At 39.1% G+C, this 17,405-nt stretch overlaps 3 protein-coding genes across 7 annotated transcripts in view; 2 read left to right on the forward strand and 1 right to left on the reverse strand.

Moving 5' to 3' along the window:
* Positions 1-1,613: 1,613 nt before the first annotated feature.
* LOC127499356 (uncharacterized) lies at positions 1,614-11,201 on the forward strand. The gene is made up of 4 exons (XM_051869562.1): positions 1,614-2,270; positions 4,481-5,238; positions 7,542-7,685; positions 10,160-11,201. Exons 2-4 carry the CDS (start codon positions 4,560-4,562, stop codon positions 11,164-11,166), a joined length of 1,830 nt encoding a protein of 609 aa, XP_051725522.1. The 5' UTR covers positions 1,614-2,270; positions 4,481-4,559; the 3' UTR covers positions 11,167-11,201.
* LOC127499360 (proline-rich transmembrane protein 4-like) lies at positions 11,199-13,365 on the forward strand (the record flags this gene model as incomplete). The annotated part of the gene is made up of 1 exon (XM_051869572.1): positions 11,199-13,365. A coding segment is annotated over one exon (867 nt), but the record flags the coding sequence as incomplete, so codon positions are not given.
* A 155-nt stretch (positions 13,366-13,520) lies between these two features.
* impdh1a (IMP (inosine 5'-monophosphate) dehydrogenase 1a) overlaps positions 13,521-17,405 on the reverse strand; it is a 101,395-nt gene continuing 97,510 nt past the window's right edge. For 3 of the 5 annotated variants that reach the window (XM_051869564.1, XM_051869563.1, XM_051869566.1), the window contains 4 exons: positions 16,795-16,938; positions 16,031-16,114; positions 15,559-15,680; positions 13,521-14,522 (listed from right to left, as the gene is read on the reverse strand). In XM_051869564.1, coding sequence (XP_051725524.1) covers positions 14,386-14,522; positions 15,559-15,680; positions 16,031-16,114; positions 16,795-16,938 — 487 coding nt within the window. In that variant the 3' untranslated portion in view covers positions 13,521-14,385. The remainder of the gene's footprint in view (positions 14,523-15,558; positions 15,681-16,030; positions 16,115-16,794; positions 16,939-17,405) is intronic. The other 2 variants (XM_051869565.1, XM_051869567.1) reach the window with 2 other exon arrangements.

Raw genomic sequence — 17,405 nt, forward strand, 5'->3', positions numbered from 1 at the left:
TCCGGTCACCGTTCTGGGTTGGGCTGGACGAGGAAATCCGCATGGTAATGCCACGATGAGATCCAGTCTGGTCATTAGCGAAATACATCAACTTTGCATTATGGATAGCAGGATCCTCGTTCACTGTTGGCGAAACAGAGGAGGACTCCAACTATACCGTTCAGCCCAACCCCACACCAGTCACATAGCCAGACCCAGAGCAAACTTCTACACCTATGACCGCGGGGAAGTCACATGAGGCCCCCGCAGATCAAGCGGCACCACCCACCACGATGAATAAGCCAGAGTCCGTGGACAAGAGGACATTTGCCCCGGAAGTGGAGCTCCAATGTGGATCTGACCAAGGGTGTGAGCCTGTGACACCAGCGGCCGAGGGAACGGAAGTGGAGGACTGGCTGATAGACTTCGATGGAAACTTGTTCACTCCCACCCTATCCCACCCGGTATCTTCATCATCGCTGTTTTCAGGTAGCACCAATGACATTATGGCCCATGATCTCCTCTTCTCATTAACCTGCATGAACTGTACTATTCTTACCATTTTTCTGTCATGTTGTGTGCAATCGTGAAGCTCGCCAGTCACCCAGCCTCACTGCTGCCGGATGTCCACAGCCTTGTGCCATCTCCAGGGAGACCCTGTGACGTCGAGCAGCAGGTCTTGCAGCGCCTGTGCTAGGGGATCCTGTGGCTCCGCCTCCTGCCTTCGACCTCTTTGCTCCATCTCAGGCTGTTGACCTTTCAGCTCCGCCTGTGGCTCCTCCCACCTTCGGGGGCCCTCAGACTTGCAGCCCCATTGGGTTCCCTCGTTTTGCCGGTTCATCCTTGGTCAGTCATCACACCACTTCCGCCAAGGACTTGAGGGCCATCTGGTGTGCTCCGTCTCTCCATATCTGCGCCTGTGGATCCTTCGGCCTCGTCTCCGTTGGTAATCTCCCAGTTGTTGTTAGCCTCCGAACCTTCTTGGCTCCTCCCTCCCTCTACTCCGCCGTGGGCTGTCGGCACTGGCAAGCTCTGGGTCTGTGCCAGCGGACATTCTCCACCATTGCCGCAAGGGGATTGTCATCATCCTCCCATCACCATCCCTTCACCTCATCCTGCCATCATCCCCACACTTCTGCCTCTCACCATCCCTTCGCCATCTCCTCAACCACCTCCATCCCTCCCTCTGTTTCTTCTGTTACGGCACGAGGCCACACCTTGCCGGAGGGGGAAGTAATGTCACCATTATGTTCAGTATGTTTTCATTAGTTTTTCTGTTTCCTTTGTTCAGTTTTCCCGCTTCTCATTTGTCTACATTTGGTTCAGCTGTGTTTGATTAATCATCTTGTTTGTGTTGTTCTATAAGTTGTTCCCCCTCAGTCACTTATTTGTCACTTATGTGTTTGCACTGCCTGCCTGCCTGTTGTGGATTATCATTAAACTATGTGACAATTGCTGATTAAAACTATTAATTTTCTTTCTTTCAAAAAAACAAATCTTACTGTCCCCCAACTTTTGATTGGTACATGCTATGTACACATTTTAGCTACACTGCCCAGCTTGAAGTATGAGTGGATGAGCATTAGCCATGTTGTTTTGTGGGTGAAGCTGATTGACCAAGTTGCTTTGCTAGTTTAACTGATTAAGAAGTCTGGTTGAGTTTTTCTTGGCAGAAGGTTTTATCTCTATCAACAATAATGAAAAATAGAGCAGCAGTCACTCTTGCACGCTTTTAACACTCTGATTTATTGCTGCACATTGATCTCTGACTCTCTGTGGGATTCAGAAAATTACGTTCAATATTGTATATTGATTGGCTTAACTGGGAGGAGAGGTCCATCCTCTTGTTTTTAAAGCTGTGAATACTGTACAAATATTTTTTTGTTTTTTGTTTTTTTGCTTTTTAGCAGCATCAATGCAGTAGAGGACCTGCTCTGATGCTCAGTGATGTAAGAGAAAGGAAGTCAAACACCTAACATGGCTAATCCAGCTCTGGAAACTAGAGACACAGCTTAACTGAATCAGAAGAGAGGGATCAGACACCTGAAGAGAGAGAGCGGAGATGGGATACTAAAAGGGGGTGTGTCAAGCACCATGTGTGTGTGTCCATGCGAAAAGTAGAGAGATGGGTATGCGTGTGTGTGTTAGAGAGAGAGAGAGAGAGAGAGAGAGAGAGAGAGCACTAAAACACACAGGCACGCGCAAGCACAGACAGAATCAAATCTTTCCGCAGCAGGACGGCAGGGTGAAGGATTACTCCTATTTAAGACTCTTCATCCATGCTTCCCGTGGTGAGCACATCTTCTGGCACAATTAAAGTTTGTGTCTATTCGTGTATTTTTATGTGAGTTCAGTTGCTTCGGTGTGGAAATGTGTCACTGCATGCTGCTGCTGAAGAGAAGATGCATTGAACAGGGCTGCACTGGTTGGTAATGTAGACCAGCATCCCCCTCTTTCTCTCTCTCTAATGCTAAAATTTTAATGATAAATGCTGCATCCACTTTAGTAGACAGAAATAAGAGGAAAGAGAGTTGAGAAATGAGTTAAAATGCAATTAAGCAAAAAAAGGAAAGGTTAATGTGAGTTAAGGAGTGTGCACTGCAGCAGCTGTCAGATCATTTGACATAAATCTAAGCAGTCTAATAAAATTGCAAACTGTTAGTCACAATACAGGCTACCTGCAATCTTAGTAATGAGAATTGATTCATATAGAATGTATTAGTGTGTGTTTGGTTGCTTTCCTCTTCTGTGAGGTACATTTTTCTGAATTGGGTCACATGACTCGAGGGGATCGAATAAGACTGATGGTGTGTAAATTCTGCTCTGGCTGTAATACGCCACTCAACGTTTAGCTTAGTGCCGCTGTTGGGGGACAAAACCTCCAGTTCCGTGGGAAGATATTTATTTGGCGTTAGAGATTTACAATATTATATATACAGTTGCAAGAAAAAGTATGTGAACCACTTGCAGAATCTGTAAAAATGTGCAAAATTTTCACAAAATAAGAGAGATCATACAAAATACATGTTATTTTTTATTTAATACTGTCCTGAGTAAGATATTTTACATAAAAGATGTTTACATATAATCCACAAGACAAAAAAAATAGCTGAATTTATTAAAATAACCCCATTCGTAAGTATGTGAACCACTGATTCTTAATACTGTGTGTGGTTACCTGGATGATCTACGACTGTTTTTTTGTTTTGTGATGGTTGTTCATGAGTCCCTTGTTTGTTCTGAGCAGTTAAACTGAGCTCTGTTCTTAATGCATCGTGTTTCCTTCTGGAGCATCAGTGAATGTTTGAACCTTTTTTAATAGTTGTGTTTGAGTCCCTCAGTTGTCCTCCATGTGAAAAGATGGATCTCAAAATCATTCAGTCACTGTTGTAAAGGGTTCAAATATGCAAAAGATGGTGGAAAACAGAATAATTTTTGGGACCTGGAGATTTTTTCTGAAGAACAGAGCTCAGTTTAACTGCTCAGAACAAACAAGGGACTCATGAACAACCATCACAAAACAAAAAAACAGTCGTAGATCATCCAGGTAACCACACACAGTATTAAGAATCATTGGTTCACAAACTTTTGAACTGGGTCATTTTAATAAATACAGCTATTTTTTTGTCTTATGGATTATATGTAAACATATTTTATGTAAAATATCTTACTCAGGACAGTACTACATAAAAAATAACATGCATTTTGTATGATCTCTCTTATTTTGTTAAAATTATTCACATTTTCACAGATTCTGCAAGTGGTTCACATACTTTTTCTTGCAGCTCTATTATATATCACATATCAGAACCATACTGATTATAAGATCATATCATACATTTAATAAAATCACAGATATAGACTGATAACCATTATATTGTAGATACCTAATTTCAATATTATTGGATTTTTATTGGGTACTTAAATATTTTTCAAGCCAATACTGGACATTTAAATTGCCTGTTGATATTTAAATATTAACATAACATTTGATAGCAAAGGATGTTTTATTGTATTTTGTTTTGTTATTTATTTTATGTGTTATTTTATCTTATTATTTTGCAAAGAAGTATATATTTATAATGTATATGTATATATATATATATATATATTTTTTTTTTTTTTTTTTTGCCATGAAGTATAGTTTTATAATTTTTACATTTTTATTTATTTTATTTTATTTATTATTTTGCCAAGAAATATAGATTTATAAAAATGTATAAATATTATTTTATTGGCAAATGAAGTATAGAGGTATACTTATTTATGCATTTTTATTTTATCATTTTGCAAGGAAATATAGATTTATAATAATTTATAAATATAATAATATTTTATTTTGCAAAGAATTTTACTATTATACTAATTTATACATTTGTATTTTTTCAAATAAGTATAGATTTTTTAATATTGTTGCATGCCTAGAAATCACTTTCTGGTTGAATCCAGTTACCCAGCTGTTCTTATCTTAAGCTTTTCTTTTTCTTTTTTTTTTTTGCAGAACCTGCGCAAGATGTGAAAGTCAAATGGAGACAGCCTGGTGACATTGTGAGGTGTAACATCTTTAGAGGAGTGTCAGCATGACCCCTCAGAGAGAAGCGTTACTGCTGGTCTTCAGTTTCTCACTGTGTTGTAGTTTGTATGCTGTATCTTTAAATAGAAATGAAAGAGCTTGGGCCAGCACTGACCCAGAACCATCTAGCAGCTCACCGTGGACGTTCCTACTGAGACAAATGGACAAGACTACTCCAGCCATTCTCAGTTTATCCCCAAATGCACTACATTCAGAGGTGACTAGCAGAGACCTTGAGGTAGACCTTTTAGCTGAACAAAACCCCTATGTCACAATGGAGGATCATTTGTCAAGACTTCCAGCCACAAGAACACCATGGATCAAATCTTTGACTTCCACTGAGACTGAAATTCCTTCAGACATCCAGAACGATGAAGAGGGACCTCAAACGGAAGCCTCTGATTGGCCAAATTTTAGTAAGCAAGGAAATACTGACCAATCATTTAAATCTTCTCAGGCCTGGAGTACAGAGTCAAAGACACCTATTGCTTGGAATACAGAGACAAAGACACCTCAGATTAATGCTGAAACAAGATTTCGCAACTATCAGACACTGTGGAAGTCATCTAGTGCTACCCAAACACCATATGCCAGAGGAACCTTAGATGGTACCACTTTGCCAAGAGGGCTGATAGACTATCTGTGGCCATCTGAGGAAACAAAGGATTTGACAGATGCTTCTACAGGTAATCCAATTAATGAAACATCAAAGCCAGCTCTCCATGTCGTGACAGAACTTGATAGCGTGTGAAAGTGTATCTATTCATAAAATACATGCAAAATACGTTTCAATGATCTGATTTTCTTTTTGTTAAAAAGACCAACTTAGACCAAGATGAATTTCATTGCTGGATCATAATGTTTCATGCTGGTCTGGTGCTGATAATCAAGCATACACATGCTTATCACACACAGTTTCTGCCAATCTCGTGTTAATCCTAAGTACCTATAGAGTAGTAGTGCATCCTTCATATCTCCAAAAAGTCTTTAGTTTAATCATATTTATAAAAGATACATACACTGTACCGAGTATTTCCGAAAACAGCCGAGCGCCTGGAGGCGTGTCCTGTGAGCGGAGCTAGAGTCACGAGTACACGTGGCTTTTGTGTAGAGATCGTCTACAAGCTATCAATGGTCAGCTAAACAACTGTATTTAAACACACAATACACCATCGCATTATCCATGGATAACTTTTGAATCACTATGATGAATATAGCGTATGAATGATGAATAATGAATTTATGAATTCACTACGTTCGTGTTGTTTACATTATATGCACTTAGGCGCCTATTGCCAACAAAACAGACATTTGAAGCAGTTTTATCCAGGGTAGAACTGGGCCTTGTTTATAAAACCATAAGCGCCTATCCTGAGGGCTCGAGCAGCCACGGAAAAACACGAGATATTCTCCATTCATTTTAACCAATAAAAAAGTGATTACGGAGCACGTATCAAACTGCCAAAGTCACGTGATCGAAGCCTCGTTTACTGAAATCACGTGACTTTGGCAGTTTGATACACACCACGTGGTTTCAGTAAATGAGGCTTTGTTACATCATAAGTGTTTCGAAATTTCAATGGTTCACGTGACTTTGGCAGTTTGATACATGCTCCAAACCACTGATTCGATACAAAAGATTCATAAAGCTTCAAAGCTTCATGAAGCAGTGTTTTGAAATCGCCCACCACTAGATATTGTTGAATAAAGTCGTTATTTTTATTTTTATTTTTTTTTGGCTCACAAAAAGTATTCTCATCGCTTCATAACATTAAGGTAGAACCACTGTAGTCACATGAACTGTTTTAAATACGTCTTTAGTACCTTTCTGGGGATTGAAAGTGTAAATTAACTTGCTGTCAATGGAGGCCTCATTGAGTCATCGGATTTTATCAAAAATATCTTAATTTGTGTTTCGAAGATGAACGAAGGTCTTACAGGTCTGGAACGACATGAGGGTGAGTAATTAATGACAGAATTTTCATTTTTGGGTGAACTAACCCTTTATAACTGGTGAAGGTGATATATCATTTTCAACAACTAGTGAAGCTGAAAATAATAATAATAATAATAAACAGTGAGTCATATGTTGATTCATTAAGCATTCTGATGGATTCTGTTAATGGATTTGACAGACTGATTTAAACCGGTAACTTGATCGTCTTATTAAACTGGCTCATGAGTCATTTGTTTGGGAATTACACTATATTTGTAACACTGTATGTTTTGGTTCACAAATCCCAAAAAAGAACCAGCTCATTTGAGTATTTGTTCATGAATCAGACTACTCTGTTGATGCTGTATGCTCTTATGAATCACTAAAAAGAATCGGCTCATGAGAGTCATTTGTGAATTAGACTTCTGTGGTTGCACAGAGGTTTTTGATTCACTACAAAAAATGGCTCATAAGAGTCTTTCAAGGACAACACTTCTTGTCATTATTTTGTGGTACAGGGTCTTTTTACTCCGTCACTTTTAATAAAGACAGTATATTCACTTTTACTCAGGTATAATATTATTAGCAGGGCAACATCGCTGCTCAGAAATGATTGTGACACATTTTAAATTTAATAGAATGTGTACATATCGGAATCATTGCACTTCTACTGCATCTATTTGGTAATGCTGTTTAGGCATAAAAACTATAATGACTGCATCAATGGTGCATCCACCTTTTGCTCTTAGCTGTTCCTCAAGCTGCAGTGAAAATATCAGTATTCCAGCAGCGAACAAGCTGTTCATCACTGCAGATGTGAGTGGGATACATGCCCCCTAGTGACTCATTGGGAAACTGAATGCAATTTACAGCTTTTTTTTTTTTTTTTTTTAATCTGTTGGAATTAATGTTTAGCTGAGGTCAATGGGTAAAAAACAAAAACAACAGCAGGTTAAATGAAATGAGAGATTGTACTGTGACTTTCTGAGCTAGTATTAGCTCTCAGTTCCTCTTTTATAAGAACAGGTTTCTAATCTTCTCTTTCTCTCTCAGATAGTCTGACAGAGCTGACACTCAATATGACAAGAGCTGACCCTGAAAGAGAGGAGCGTGAGGGTCTTGACCAAATGAAAAAGGAACAAAATGGCCAATTGACCACCACTGTGATCAAGGTCACTGGAACCTATTCTGAAGCAGGTACTGAAGCATTCATTGTCAGAATGACCTCTATTCTAACACATTATCTTTTTCTGGTGGTGAGCAGAATGTAATGGCTTTCCAGTGCTTTACAAAGCTTCTGAATTTACATGTATCTGGGAGGATACAAGAAGTAGAAAGAAAGTACTGTTCCATCTGTGTATATATATATATATATATATACACTATATTGCCAAAAGTTTTGGGACACCTGCCTTTACGTGCACATTAACTTTAATTACTTCCCATTCTTAATCCGTAGGGTTTAATATGGAGTTGGCCCACCCTTTGCAGCTATAACAGCTTCAACTCTTCTGGGAAGGCTTTCCACAAGGTTCCTTTCACTGGAACTAAGGGGCCAAACCCAACCCCTGAAAAACAACCCCACACCATAATCCCCCCTCCACCAAACTTTACACTAGGCACACTGCAGTCAGGAAAGTACCGTTCTCCTGGCAACCGTCAAACCCAGACTCGTCCATCGGATTGCCAGACATAGAAGTGTGATTCGTCACTCCAGAGAACACGTCTCCACTGCTCTAGAGTCCAGTGGCGGCGTGCTTTACACCACTGCATCCGACGCTTTGCATTGCACTTGGTGATGTAAGGCTTGGATGCAGCTGCTCGGCCATGGAAACCCATTCCATGAAGCTCTCTACGCACTGTTCTTGAGCTAATCTGAAGGCCACACGAAGTTTGCAGGTCTGTAGCTACTGACTCTGCAGAAAGTTGGCAACTAACAGTTAACAGTTGACCGTGGAATATTTACTAGTGAGGAAATTTCAGGAATGGACTTATTGCACAGGTGGCAACCTATCACGGTAACACGCTTGAATTCACTGACCTCCTGAGAGCGACCCATTCTTTCACAAATGTTTGTAGAAGCAGTCTGCATGCCTAGGTGCTTGATTTTATACACCTGTGGCCATGGAAGTGATTGGAACACCTGAATTCCATGATTTGGAGGGGTGTCCCAATACTTTTGGCAATATAATGTAAATATTGGAATAATTTAACTCAAGGTCTTCAGTATGCTCCTTTATCTGGGTTCATAATTATTGCATATGTAACCTGTTTCTTTATTTTAGTCTCTAATGAGGTGATTCTTTTTAGACTGCACACAAAAACAAACATACAATATGGTACTTGTAGTCCGATTCACATGCTAATGACTATTATGATGCAATTCTTTTTGGTGAATCAAAAACATTTTCAAGGAAAAGTAATAGATTTCTCATTATATAATATAATATAATATAATATAATATAATAAACGGCTAAAACTGATATCAACATTGCTAATAATAAATGTTTCTTGAGCACCAAATGAGCATTTTAGAATGATTTCTGAGGAATCATGTGACAAGAATTGTGTATATAAACTGATTAGCTATGGACATTGGTTAACTTTTCTGAGGTAAATATAGCCTTAAATGACAATTTGTTTATATGACTGAAACAAATTTTCATGAGAAAATTAAAAATTTGTTGTGGTATGAAATCTCTTCCTGTGAACAGAGGTCAACCATTCAATCTTTAGGCGGGGGAAAGGTAAGCCAGATCCTCTGACCTTAATTAACACATGCTAAAGGACTAATGCTGACTCAGAGTTGCAGCCCCAGTGTATTCTGGATCATTACTAATGTAGAAAAAAATTACTGATAAGCAATATCAATCAATTAACCCTGCAATAAACAACAGGGTTCACAATTAGCACAGGCTATTTGTAAAAAATTAGGCAGTATTCAGAAACACAAGCTTGAGAAGCCCCTTCTTCTCATTTCCATGCACAGGTATTTATGTGACGTAAAGTGATGAAAGTGTGTCAGTTTCTAGTTTTTAAATAGTCACACACATGAGAATGGCAACAGGGTCAATGCCCTCTTATCTGTGCCGTATGTGAATGTGTGTCAGGGATGAAGTGCGACCCATTTACAACAGCCTACTTCCACATCTCTGGTAGCTAATTAACATAGTCATTGTTTTATATACTTTATGGCTGATGGTGTATTGATGGTGTAAGATTCATGCCCCTGCCTTTCATACTGGAACACGATCTACTTACCTCTAGTTTTAGATTTTTAGATTTGTATGCTTCGAGGTTTTTTTGTTGTTGTTGTTGTTTTTTTTTGTTTTCTCTGTGGTTTAAATACCTCTTGTGCTGTAATTATATGCAACAAAAAACAAACAAAAACTAAAACTAAAAAAATTCATAAGCTGCTTGTGGAGAACATTAGCTTTGTGTTTTGTGAATATAACATCGTGAGTGCATAAACAGCTGGATTACATTGTCAGATTCCATTTTAACAGTTATAATATGAATAAATAATATGAAATGGTTTCACTTTATATTGTTTTGCACATAAAAAATTTTTTTTTACATTTTTGAAAATTGTCACTTTTGAAAAGTTGAAATATAATACACAGTAAATGCATCTTAAACTAAACTTTATGTTGTATTTCAACATCTCCAGGTGGTGACTGGCGTGAGTCTTCCACACTTCCGGACTGCAACCTGGTTGGTACTGGGATCTGTCAGTCACCTGACTCTTCGAAGAATCACGCTTCTACTAACAACACTCTGTCCACTCCACCTCCTGTTTATGAAACCACACCCCCTGGTGTCATAACCCCACCCCTCGAAGCCCTGACTCCGCCTCTGTTAGTCCCTCTACTGACTGACTGGAATGCTGCCATGGCCACATGGGGCCTGGCATGGGAATTGCAGGTATACGGGCTCGGCTGTGTGTTCTCGCTTGTGGCTGTGCTGTCTGTGCTCAGCCTGATGTGTTTGCCATTGCGCTGGCCCTCTGGTTGTGCCCACTTTAGCCTCCTCCACCTTCTCCAGCTACTGACAGGTTCAAGCCGGGCTCTGTGGCTCCTCTACGATCCATATGGCCAAAAAGAGCGACTTCCCGTAGTCTGGGCACGACTGCTACACGAAGCTGCCTATCCCTGTCTTACGGCATCATTTGGCCTGCTGCTGCTACTGCTAACTGCTCGCTCTTGTACCCAGCTACTTTCCCAGAACACCCTGCAGCGCAGCACCTGCCTGTTGGCCGCCCTAGTACTGCTGCACGTAGCGATAGTGATGGCTTCCATGGCAATACTGCAACTTTTTCCCACCCTGCAAGTTGTGCCTCTAATACCGCCTGCAGCCTTTGTCTTGATGTCCTCTCTCCTGTCATTGACGTACCTGCTTCTCTACTGCTGCGCCCGGCCAGACGTCAAGCACATTTACCGGCTGAACGAGAGCTCTCCTGAGCGGCCATCGTGCCACGCCAGCAGGTGTCCATTTCACAGAGGCACAGATGTGGGAAAGGGCGGCCAGGGCTGGGGTGTTCTCTGCCCTCTTTCTCTTAGCATGTGGCAGTCTACGACTCTATGCCATGCTCAACGCTGGAGGGCTGACCGGTGGGGTCATGGTTGGCCTGATGCCCTGGCCCTGGTGGGGATTCCAGCTCAGCTGCCGAGTTTGTGAAACAGGGGTATGTCTCACCCTCGCTCTTGTAATCACTCACCCTCTTCTCTGTTGTGGAGTGCCCCCTTCAAAATCTGGTGCCTGCAGCTGGTTCTTCAAAAAGCCACCTACAGAAGGAACCACATTGGGAAAAACCCACCATCTTCTCAAGTCGGTGTGGCTGGTCACTACGGCCCACCGAGAAGCTGGGGTTGTGTGAGGGAATAGTACGGCGGGAAAGCGAAAGTGTGCCGCTCTACACCTTGGTGGAGCTTCCGCACAGTGAATCTGATGGTTTGGACCTCCATTATCCCAGCAGCCCTCAGCACGAGTCTTCCACACAGCTCTCCCAAACCGCAAAGAAGAGCAAAGGATCCCATGCGTCCTCCTTTGCCAGCTTGGATGCCGACTCCACGGCAGATCTGCGGCCCCCTTCGCCCATCGACCTGCGACGAAGCATCGACGAGGCCTTGAACAGCGAAGCTCTGTTCCAGCATAGCCTGTTCGGCTCCTCTAGGCTCTCTCTTAGCACGCGCGGACCCCCGGATGGACAACCCTGTTGGGGAAACTCCACTGAACCCAGCCTGTACCGCACTGCCTCCTGTGGGGATGTGGACCCTGCTACTGTACCCAACCGACCCAGGCAATGGAGCACTATATCTGGGAGACCAGCTCAGGTCTCGGTCCATTGCAGTGGGTTAAACTCAGCACAACAGTCTCAGAATAGTCTACACAGGGGCTCACAGTCTGGGCAGCGACTCCACAGACGGTACACAGCCTTGGGCTCTACGTCCTCCAGAGGAAGCGTGGATGTGGAGACAACGTCTCGTGTTGATGAGCATGCCGTTCAGGCCGAATTCATCAACGTCTGCAGGCAGATAGATGCACTCAGTATCAGTAGTGATACAATTGACCTTTAGGGGAAGAAATCTCTGAATCAACTAACCTAACACCCACAGTAATTTCAGCCCTAGCTACTCCAATTTACAGAAATTTTCTTAAGATAGATGTAGACAGGGAATTTGCTGTTGAAACATTCTGCTTCAGTGGAAAGAAATGTTTTGTTTTAGAAGGAGACATGACAAGGACAAAATGGCAAACAGCAACCTCTGAAAGATTGATGTTCTTTATCAACTGTGAGAAGTTCCCTAAAACCCACTTCCCGTTTTTTAACAAATCACATATAATCTTGTTGAAAATGCTCGACTTGATCAAAAGACTTTGAAAGAATCAAGACTAATTTTAAAAAAGAACATGAGGCTTTTGTGTACCTTTCAGCAATAAAGCTAGCACTTGCGAACATTTTTTATGATGAGTCTTTGGCTTTGCTGTTACAGCATGGATCACCTAAACACTCATTTGGCAACGTTACTACTGTATAGAGACACATTCTATAGAACTCATTTGCAATTCATTGCAGCACTATCATAACCCAATTATTTGTGGCAGCTTTGTTACTTGGGTAACATTTTGTTCTCGAATGAGACCTACTGTACATGTTCTGTTGAAGCATAAACTTATGGGAAAGATGTCATTAGCAAAAGGCTGCGTGAAGATAACAATGAAAAACAGAAAAATCCCTGCAGTTTCATATTAAATACTAAATGTACATCATGTACTCATGTCACGATCTTATTGAAATAATGTTTATCTGCCAATTCACATGCAGCATATTGCATATTGTGGCTATGTTCGGAATAACATGCTAGTATACTGCTTGCATTGTTTCTGTAGTATGTGAATTTTCTGTATGCGTATAACACCTCATGTGACAACAATGTAGCAGAGCCTACTACAGCAAGACATTTTTTTATTGTTGTATAATGCACATCTTTCACATATATAAACTGCAAAGTATGCAGTCATATGCTAGTAGTCCATTTCGAACATAGCCTCCGTCTTTACAAAATCAAATGCTTATAATGCCTGACATTCTGGTGCAGATACTGCCCTCTGTTGGCCGTGGAGATGTAATAACAAGAAGTTGTGACAGCTTATGCCTTTGCCATATTTTAGTGCACATCTTTGTGATTGACAGCAGAAGCTCAACACATGAAGCAAAAGACTAACAGACAGAGCAGCTTATATTCTCTAAGATCGTCTCACTGTTGACTTTTCTCTTTTTTTGCAAATGTTTAAGATATGCTTTTTCTCTCTGTGCTTAGTAAATGGCCCAGTCGCTGCTTCTCCTAAATGATAATTAAAGTTTTCTGAATTACATTTCTCATTATGCTTCTGTCTTTATAAAGGGGTATATAAACATATTTAAATATACAATTTAATATATAACAATGTTGTTAAACATTTAAAATATTTAAGAAAAGTTATAAATAGAAACTACAGGATACTACAGGAACACAATAAAAAAAACACAGTCTATAAAACTCATTCTTTATTCTTTCAACTGCATTATCTTCAGAATGACAACACAACAGTCTTGGCAAACTACAAAATGGAGCCCAAAATTGAAAGTGTCACTTTTACAGCAAATGTTTTTTTTACTGTCCTTCACTTCTGGCCTTGTAAAATCTCAATTGCTTACTTTTATATACTGTAAAATGTTTGATATATCTAAATGATGCAAATGTGTGAAACTATTAAATAAACTTTAAAAAATGAGCATCTCTAAAGTCTGTGTACATTATTGACTAGTGTAAGGCGAGTAACAGTACAGAATCCCTGATTTTAAGGCTGATACTGATAATCTGATCCATAAAATAACATTGTTCTAGTGCTATGTGACTAACGGGATAGCCTGAAAAGCACTCTGACACAAGCAGCCTGCAAACTTGCTATTCTGGAAAAATAAAAATAAAAACCAAATGCATTTCTCAGATTACATTTAACTCATAACACTCTAATGGCAATGTGATATGCACATGATTTTCTCATATACCACGACAAGTATTATTGCTAATAAACCAACAGACAATTTTAATTAGAACATTTTGACAGTTTGACAAAACATACCATTTATATCACATACTGTATCATAAATGTTCATAGACACTCTCTCACACATATACACACACGTAGAATCCTCATATTTCAGATGGTGTAGTACATTCATAGCATTTTGAAAATAATCTCTCTATTGCCAAGTCTAATTTCTTACAGGGAGAACCGAAAATAAATAAACAAAGAGAATCAAAACAGTCCATAGTACATTCAGTACTGTTGCTGGCTTTTATTACAATCAGACAGTTTTATTTTTATTTTTTTAATGTTTATCCAAAGCCATCAGGAAAAAGTATAGGGGCTGAGGATAACAGAAATCACGTTTAGCTGCTGTGTTTTGTGACGGCGGGTGACGGGACATTGGGTCCTGCTCTCATGTGCCCCCTGCTGCCCGGGCTCAATATAACCGCTTCTCATAACTGCCAGAAACAGAAAAGAAACAGCATTAATTAATGTTCTTATATTGTCCAAACATTCAAAGTGATCAGTGCAAATTAAGGGTTTTTACAAACATTTTAGCACAGCCAATTAAAGGAAAAGTCTGCCTCAAAAATGAAAATAAAAAGCACCATGGAAGTATCATAAAAACTCCTTTAAGCAAGGAACAGACTAAAATTTAAATCAATATTCAGCCTCAAAGATAATTTGTGCTTCCAAATATCAGTAATGTCAGTTATGATACACATGAGAACCACTGGCCTAACAGACGTCAAATCTGGTGTAATATTTGAATAACGACTTAAATTTCGGTCTGTTCTTCACACAAAGTTATCATAAGGCTATGATAAGTCATATAAGTCATATGGACCATTTATTTTTGATACACTACCAAATACACTATCAAAATTTTGGGGTCAGTAAGATCAAGTGACAATAAAGACATTTATAAAGTTAAAAAAAAAAACTATTTCAAATAAATGTTTTTAAATTTCTATTCATCAAAGAATCCTGAAAAAAATGCATCAATGGTTTCCACAAAATTATTAAGCAGCCCAACTGTTTTCAGCAGTGATAATACTAAGAAATTATACTTGAAAATGTTAAAGAAAACATTTATTTTAAACTGTAATACAGTTTATACTCATCAGATAAATGCAGCTGTGGTGAGACTTCTTTCAAAAAACATTAAAAAGGGGATCTTACTAACCCCAAACTTTTGAATGGTAGTGTACTTTCCATGGCACTTTTCTGTCTACTATCCCTTTAAAAGTAGGACTGGGATTCTTTCAAGATAACCTCCCTTTCAATGTCAAGTCTCAGAGAGTGTTACGAATACACAACCACAGCAGGACACTGGGACAGTGGACACTAGGTTTGTCTCTGATACGACAGTAAGAGGAAACTAAAATGGTCTCAATGCCCACTAAAGAGTCCAGACCTTACCAGTGTTTACAACACAATCCCCTCCACCAGAACTCAACGTTATTATAAGAGACATGAGGGCTGAGTACTTACATGGCACAAAAGAATATCTATGATGACGGCATAAGAGAAAGGAAGAGAAGACATTTTCACATGTAAACTCTACTTTTCCATGACAACGTAAGAAGGGATGGACTGAGGGTCTCTGGGAGGAACTTAAAAAAAACAGAGAGGGAATTGCTAAACTGGTAGCACTTTATTTTACAGTCCTGTTTCGCATGTACATACTACGTACTTGTTATAGCAATTACAATAACATGGTTATAACTAGGTACTAACCCTGAACCTACCCCTAAACCTAACCATAACCCATGTAGTTACCTTATATTACCTTATATATAAGTACACTGTACTGTAAAATAAAGTGTAACCGCTGAACTTTTAGTTTTATGTGAATGGTAAGAATTCTAACAACATGAAATGTGTTTACAACCATTCTTTTGAGGGCATGTGCTGTGAGGAAAAAGACACGTGGGTGGGGCTAAGTGAGTGGGCGGAGACTTACGAATGCAGTCCATGAACTCCGCCCTCAACCTGAGCAGACATTGTCCTCTTCTCAAACTTCAGCTCTCCGGAGTACATCATCGATCTATATGTAACGCAGGTGAGACTTTAACAGATATACATAAAAACAGACTAAATTCTTTTTCGTTTTGGAATTTGTTTGTGGAATTTGGGGCGAGACATATTAAAGAGCTTGTCTTTTTTTTATATAGCCAGTAAACTTTGGTTAACATTTCAACCTGGCAAAATCAAATACCATGGATGAAAGCAATGAAGACACTTTCAGATCGAAATGATGTTTGAGACAGAAAATGCTGTAGAAACATTGAAGACACACAGCTGAAGGCACACAATGAACCAGTTGCTACTACGGTAGCTACTAGTTGGATGTAGGTGATATTTATAATTTAAAAGGAGGGGATGTTCTCATTCCAGAGAAAATTACTTTTTTTTTTTTTTTTTTTTTTTAGTGCAGAATGAATATCAAGATTTTTAGTTCTTTTTTTCCAGAAGAAAAAAACTATTAAATATGTACAGTATATATGCTAAAAGTTTTGTCCATTTTGGTCTAGAAAAGAAAGGCTTGTGTATGTGTATATCTGCTAAAAGTTAATGTAGTTAACTACCTGCTAGAGTAAAAGTGACTAATATACAGCATATACTCACTTATAGATGGCCTCAAAGCTAATAAACATGAATTAAAAGTCACAAAAGTCACTTTTGTCAAGCTCGTCAGATGTCTATAAGTAAAAGTGCCACTCTTACCGCAGAATGGACAGGCTCTTTGCACCGATATCCTGACAGCCATGTTGAATTCCAGCGATGAGGTATGGAACAAACTTGTGTATCGAGCCTTTATCCTGAACTGAGCCAGAGACTCCCTGAGCTACCTTTACTTTATCACCTTCACTGGAAAACACACACATACACACACAACCCATTATACATTGCATACAATACAATAGTTTTAAATATAACAGATGAAATGTATCTTATTGGGGTGTTTCTTCAACTACGGGCACTTTTATGATTTTTACTTTAAACTTTTACCTTAAACTTTTTTATTTTTGTTATATGAAGGTCACATTAAAATAATGCTTTCATTGTTTATTTATACTTTTTACTGTTTATGTATATATTTTATTGTTTCACCCTTTTATTGATTTCAGACCTAGACTGTAAAAACTTAAATTATGAATTGTTACTATAAAGTACTATAAGACTAATACAAAAAGTTAAGTCTAACCAAAAACTAAAAATAAACCATTTCAATATTTATTTTAAAAAAAAGTTAAAAAAATTTCAAAAATCACACCTGTCCGTTTATTTTGGTATCATTTTCTTCCACAACAAAAATTTTGCCCCTAATAAAATGA

The sequence above is a fragment of the Ctenopharyngodon idella genome, chromosome 18, assembly GCF_019924925.1.
Source record: "Ctenopharyngodon idella isolate HZGC_01 chromosome 18, HZGC01, whole genome shotgun sequence".
Lineage (NCBI taxonomy): Eukaryota > Metazoa > Chordata > Actinopteri > Cypriniformes > Xenocyprididae > Ctenopharyngodon > Ctenopharyngodon idella.

Bases quoted from the DNA above. Each gene is read 5' to 3' on its own strand.
- LOC127499356 (XM_051869562.1), top strand. From the start codon at position 4,560: ATGACCCCTCAGAGAGAAGCGTTACTGCTGGTCTTCAGTTTCTCACTG. The intron at 5,239-7,541 runs GTAATCCAATTA...TTTCTCTCTCAG, and splicing joins TTTGACAGATGCTTCTACAG to ATAGTCTGACAGAGCTGACA. The intron at 7,686-10,159 runs GTACTGAAGCAT...CAACATCTCCAG, and splicing joins TGGAACCTATTCTGAAGCAG to GTGGTGACTGGCGTGAGTCT.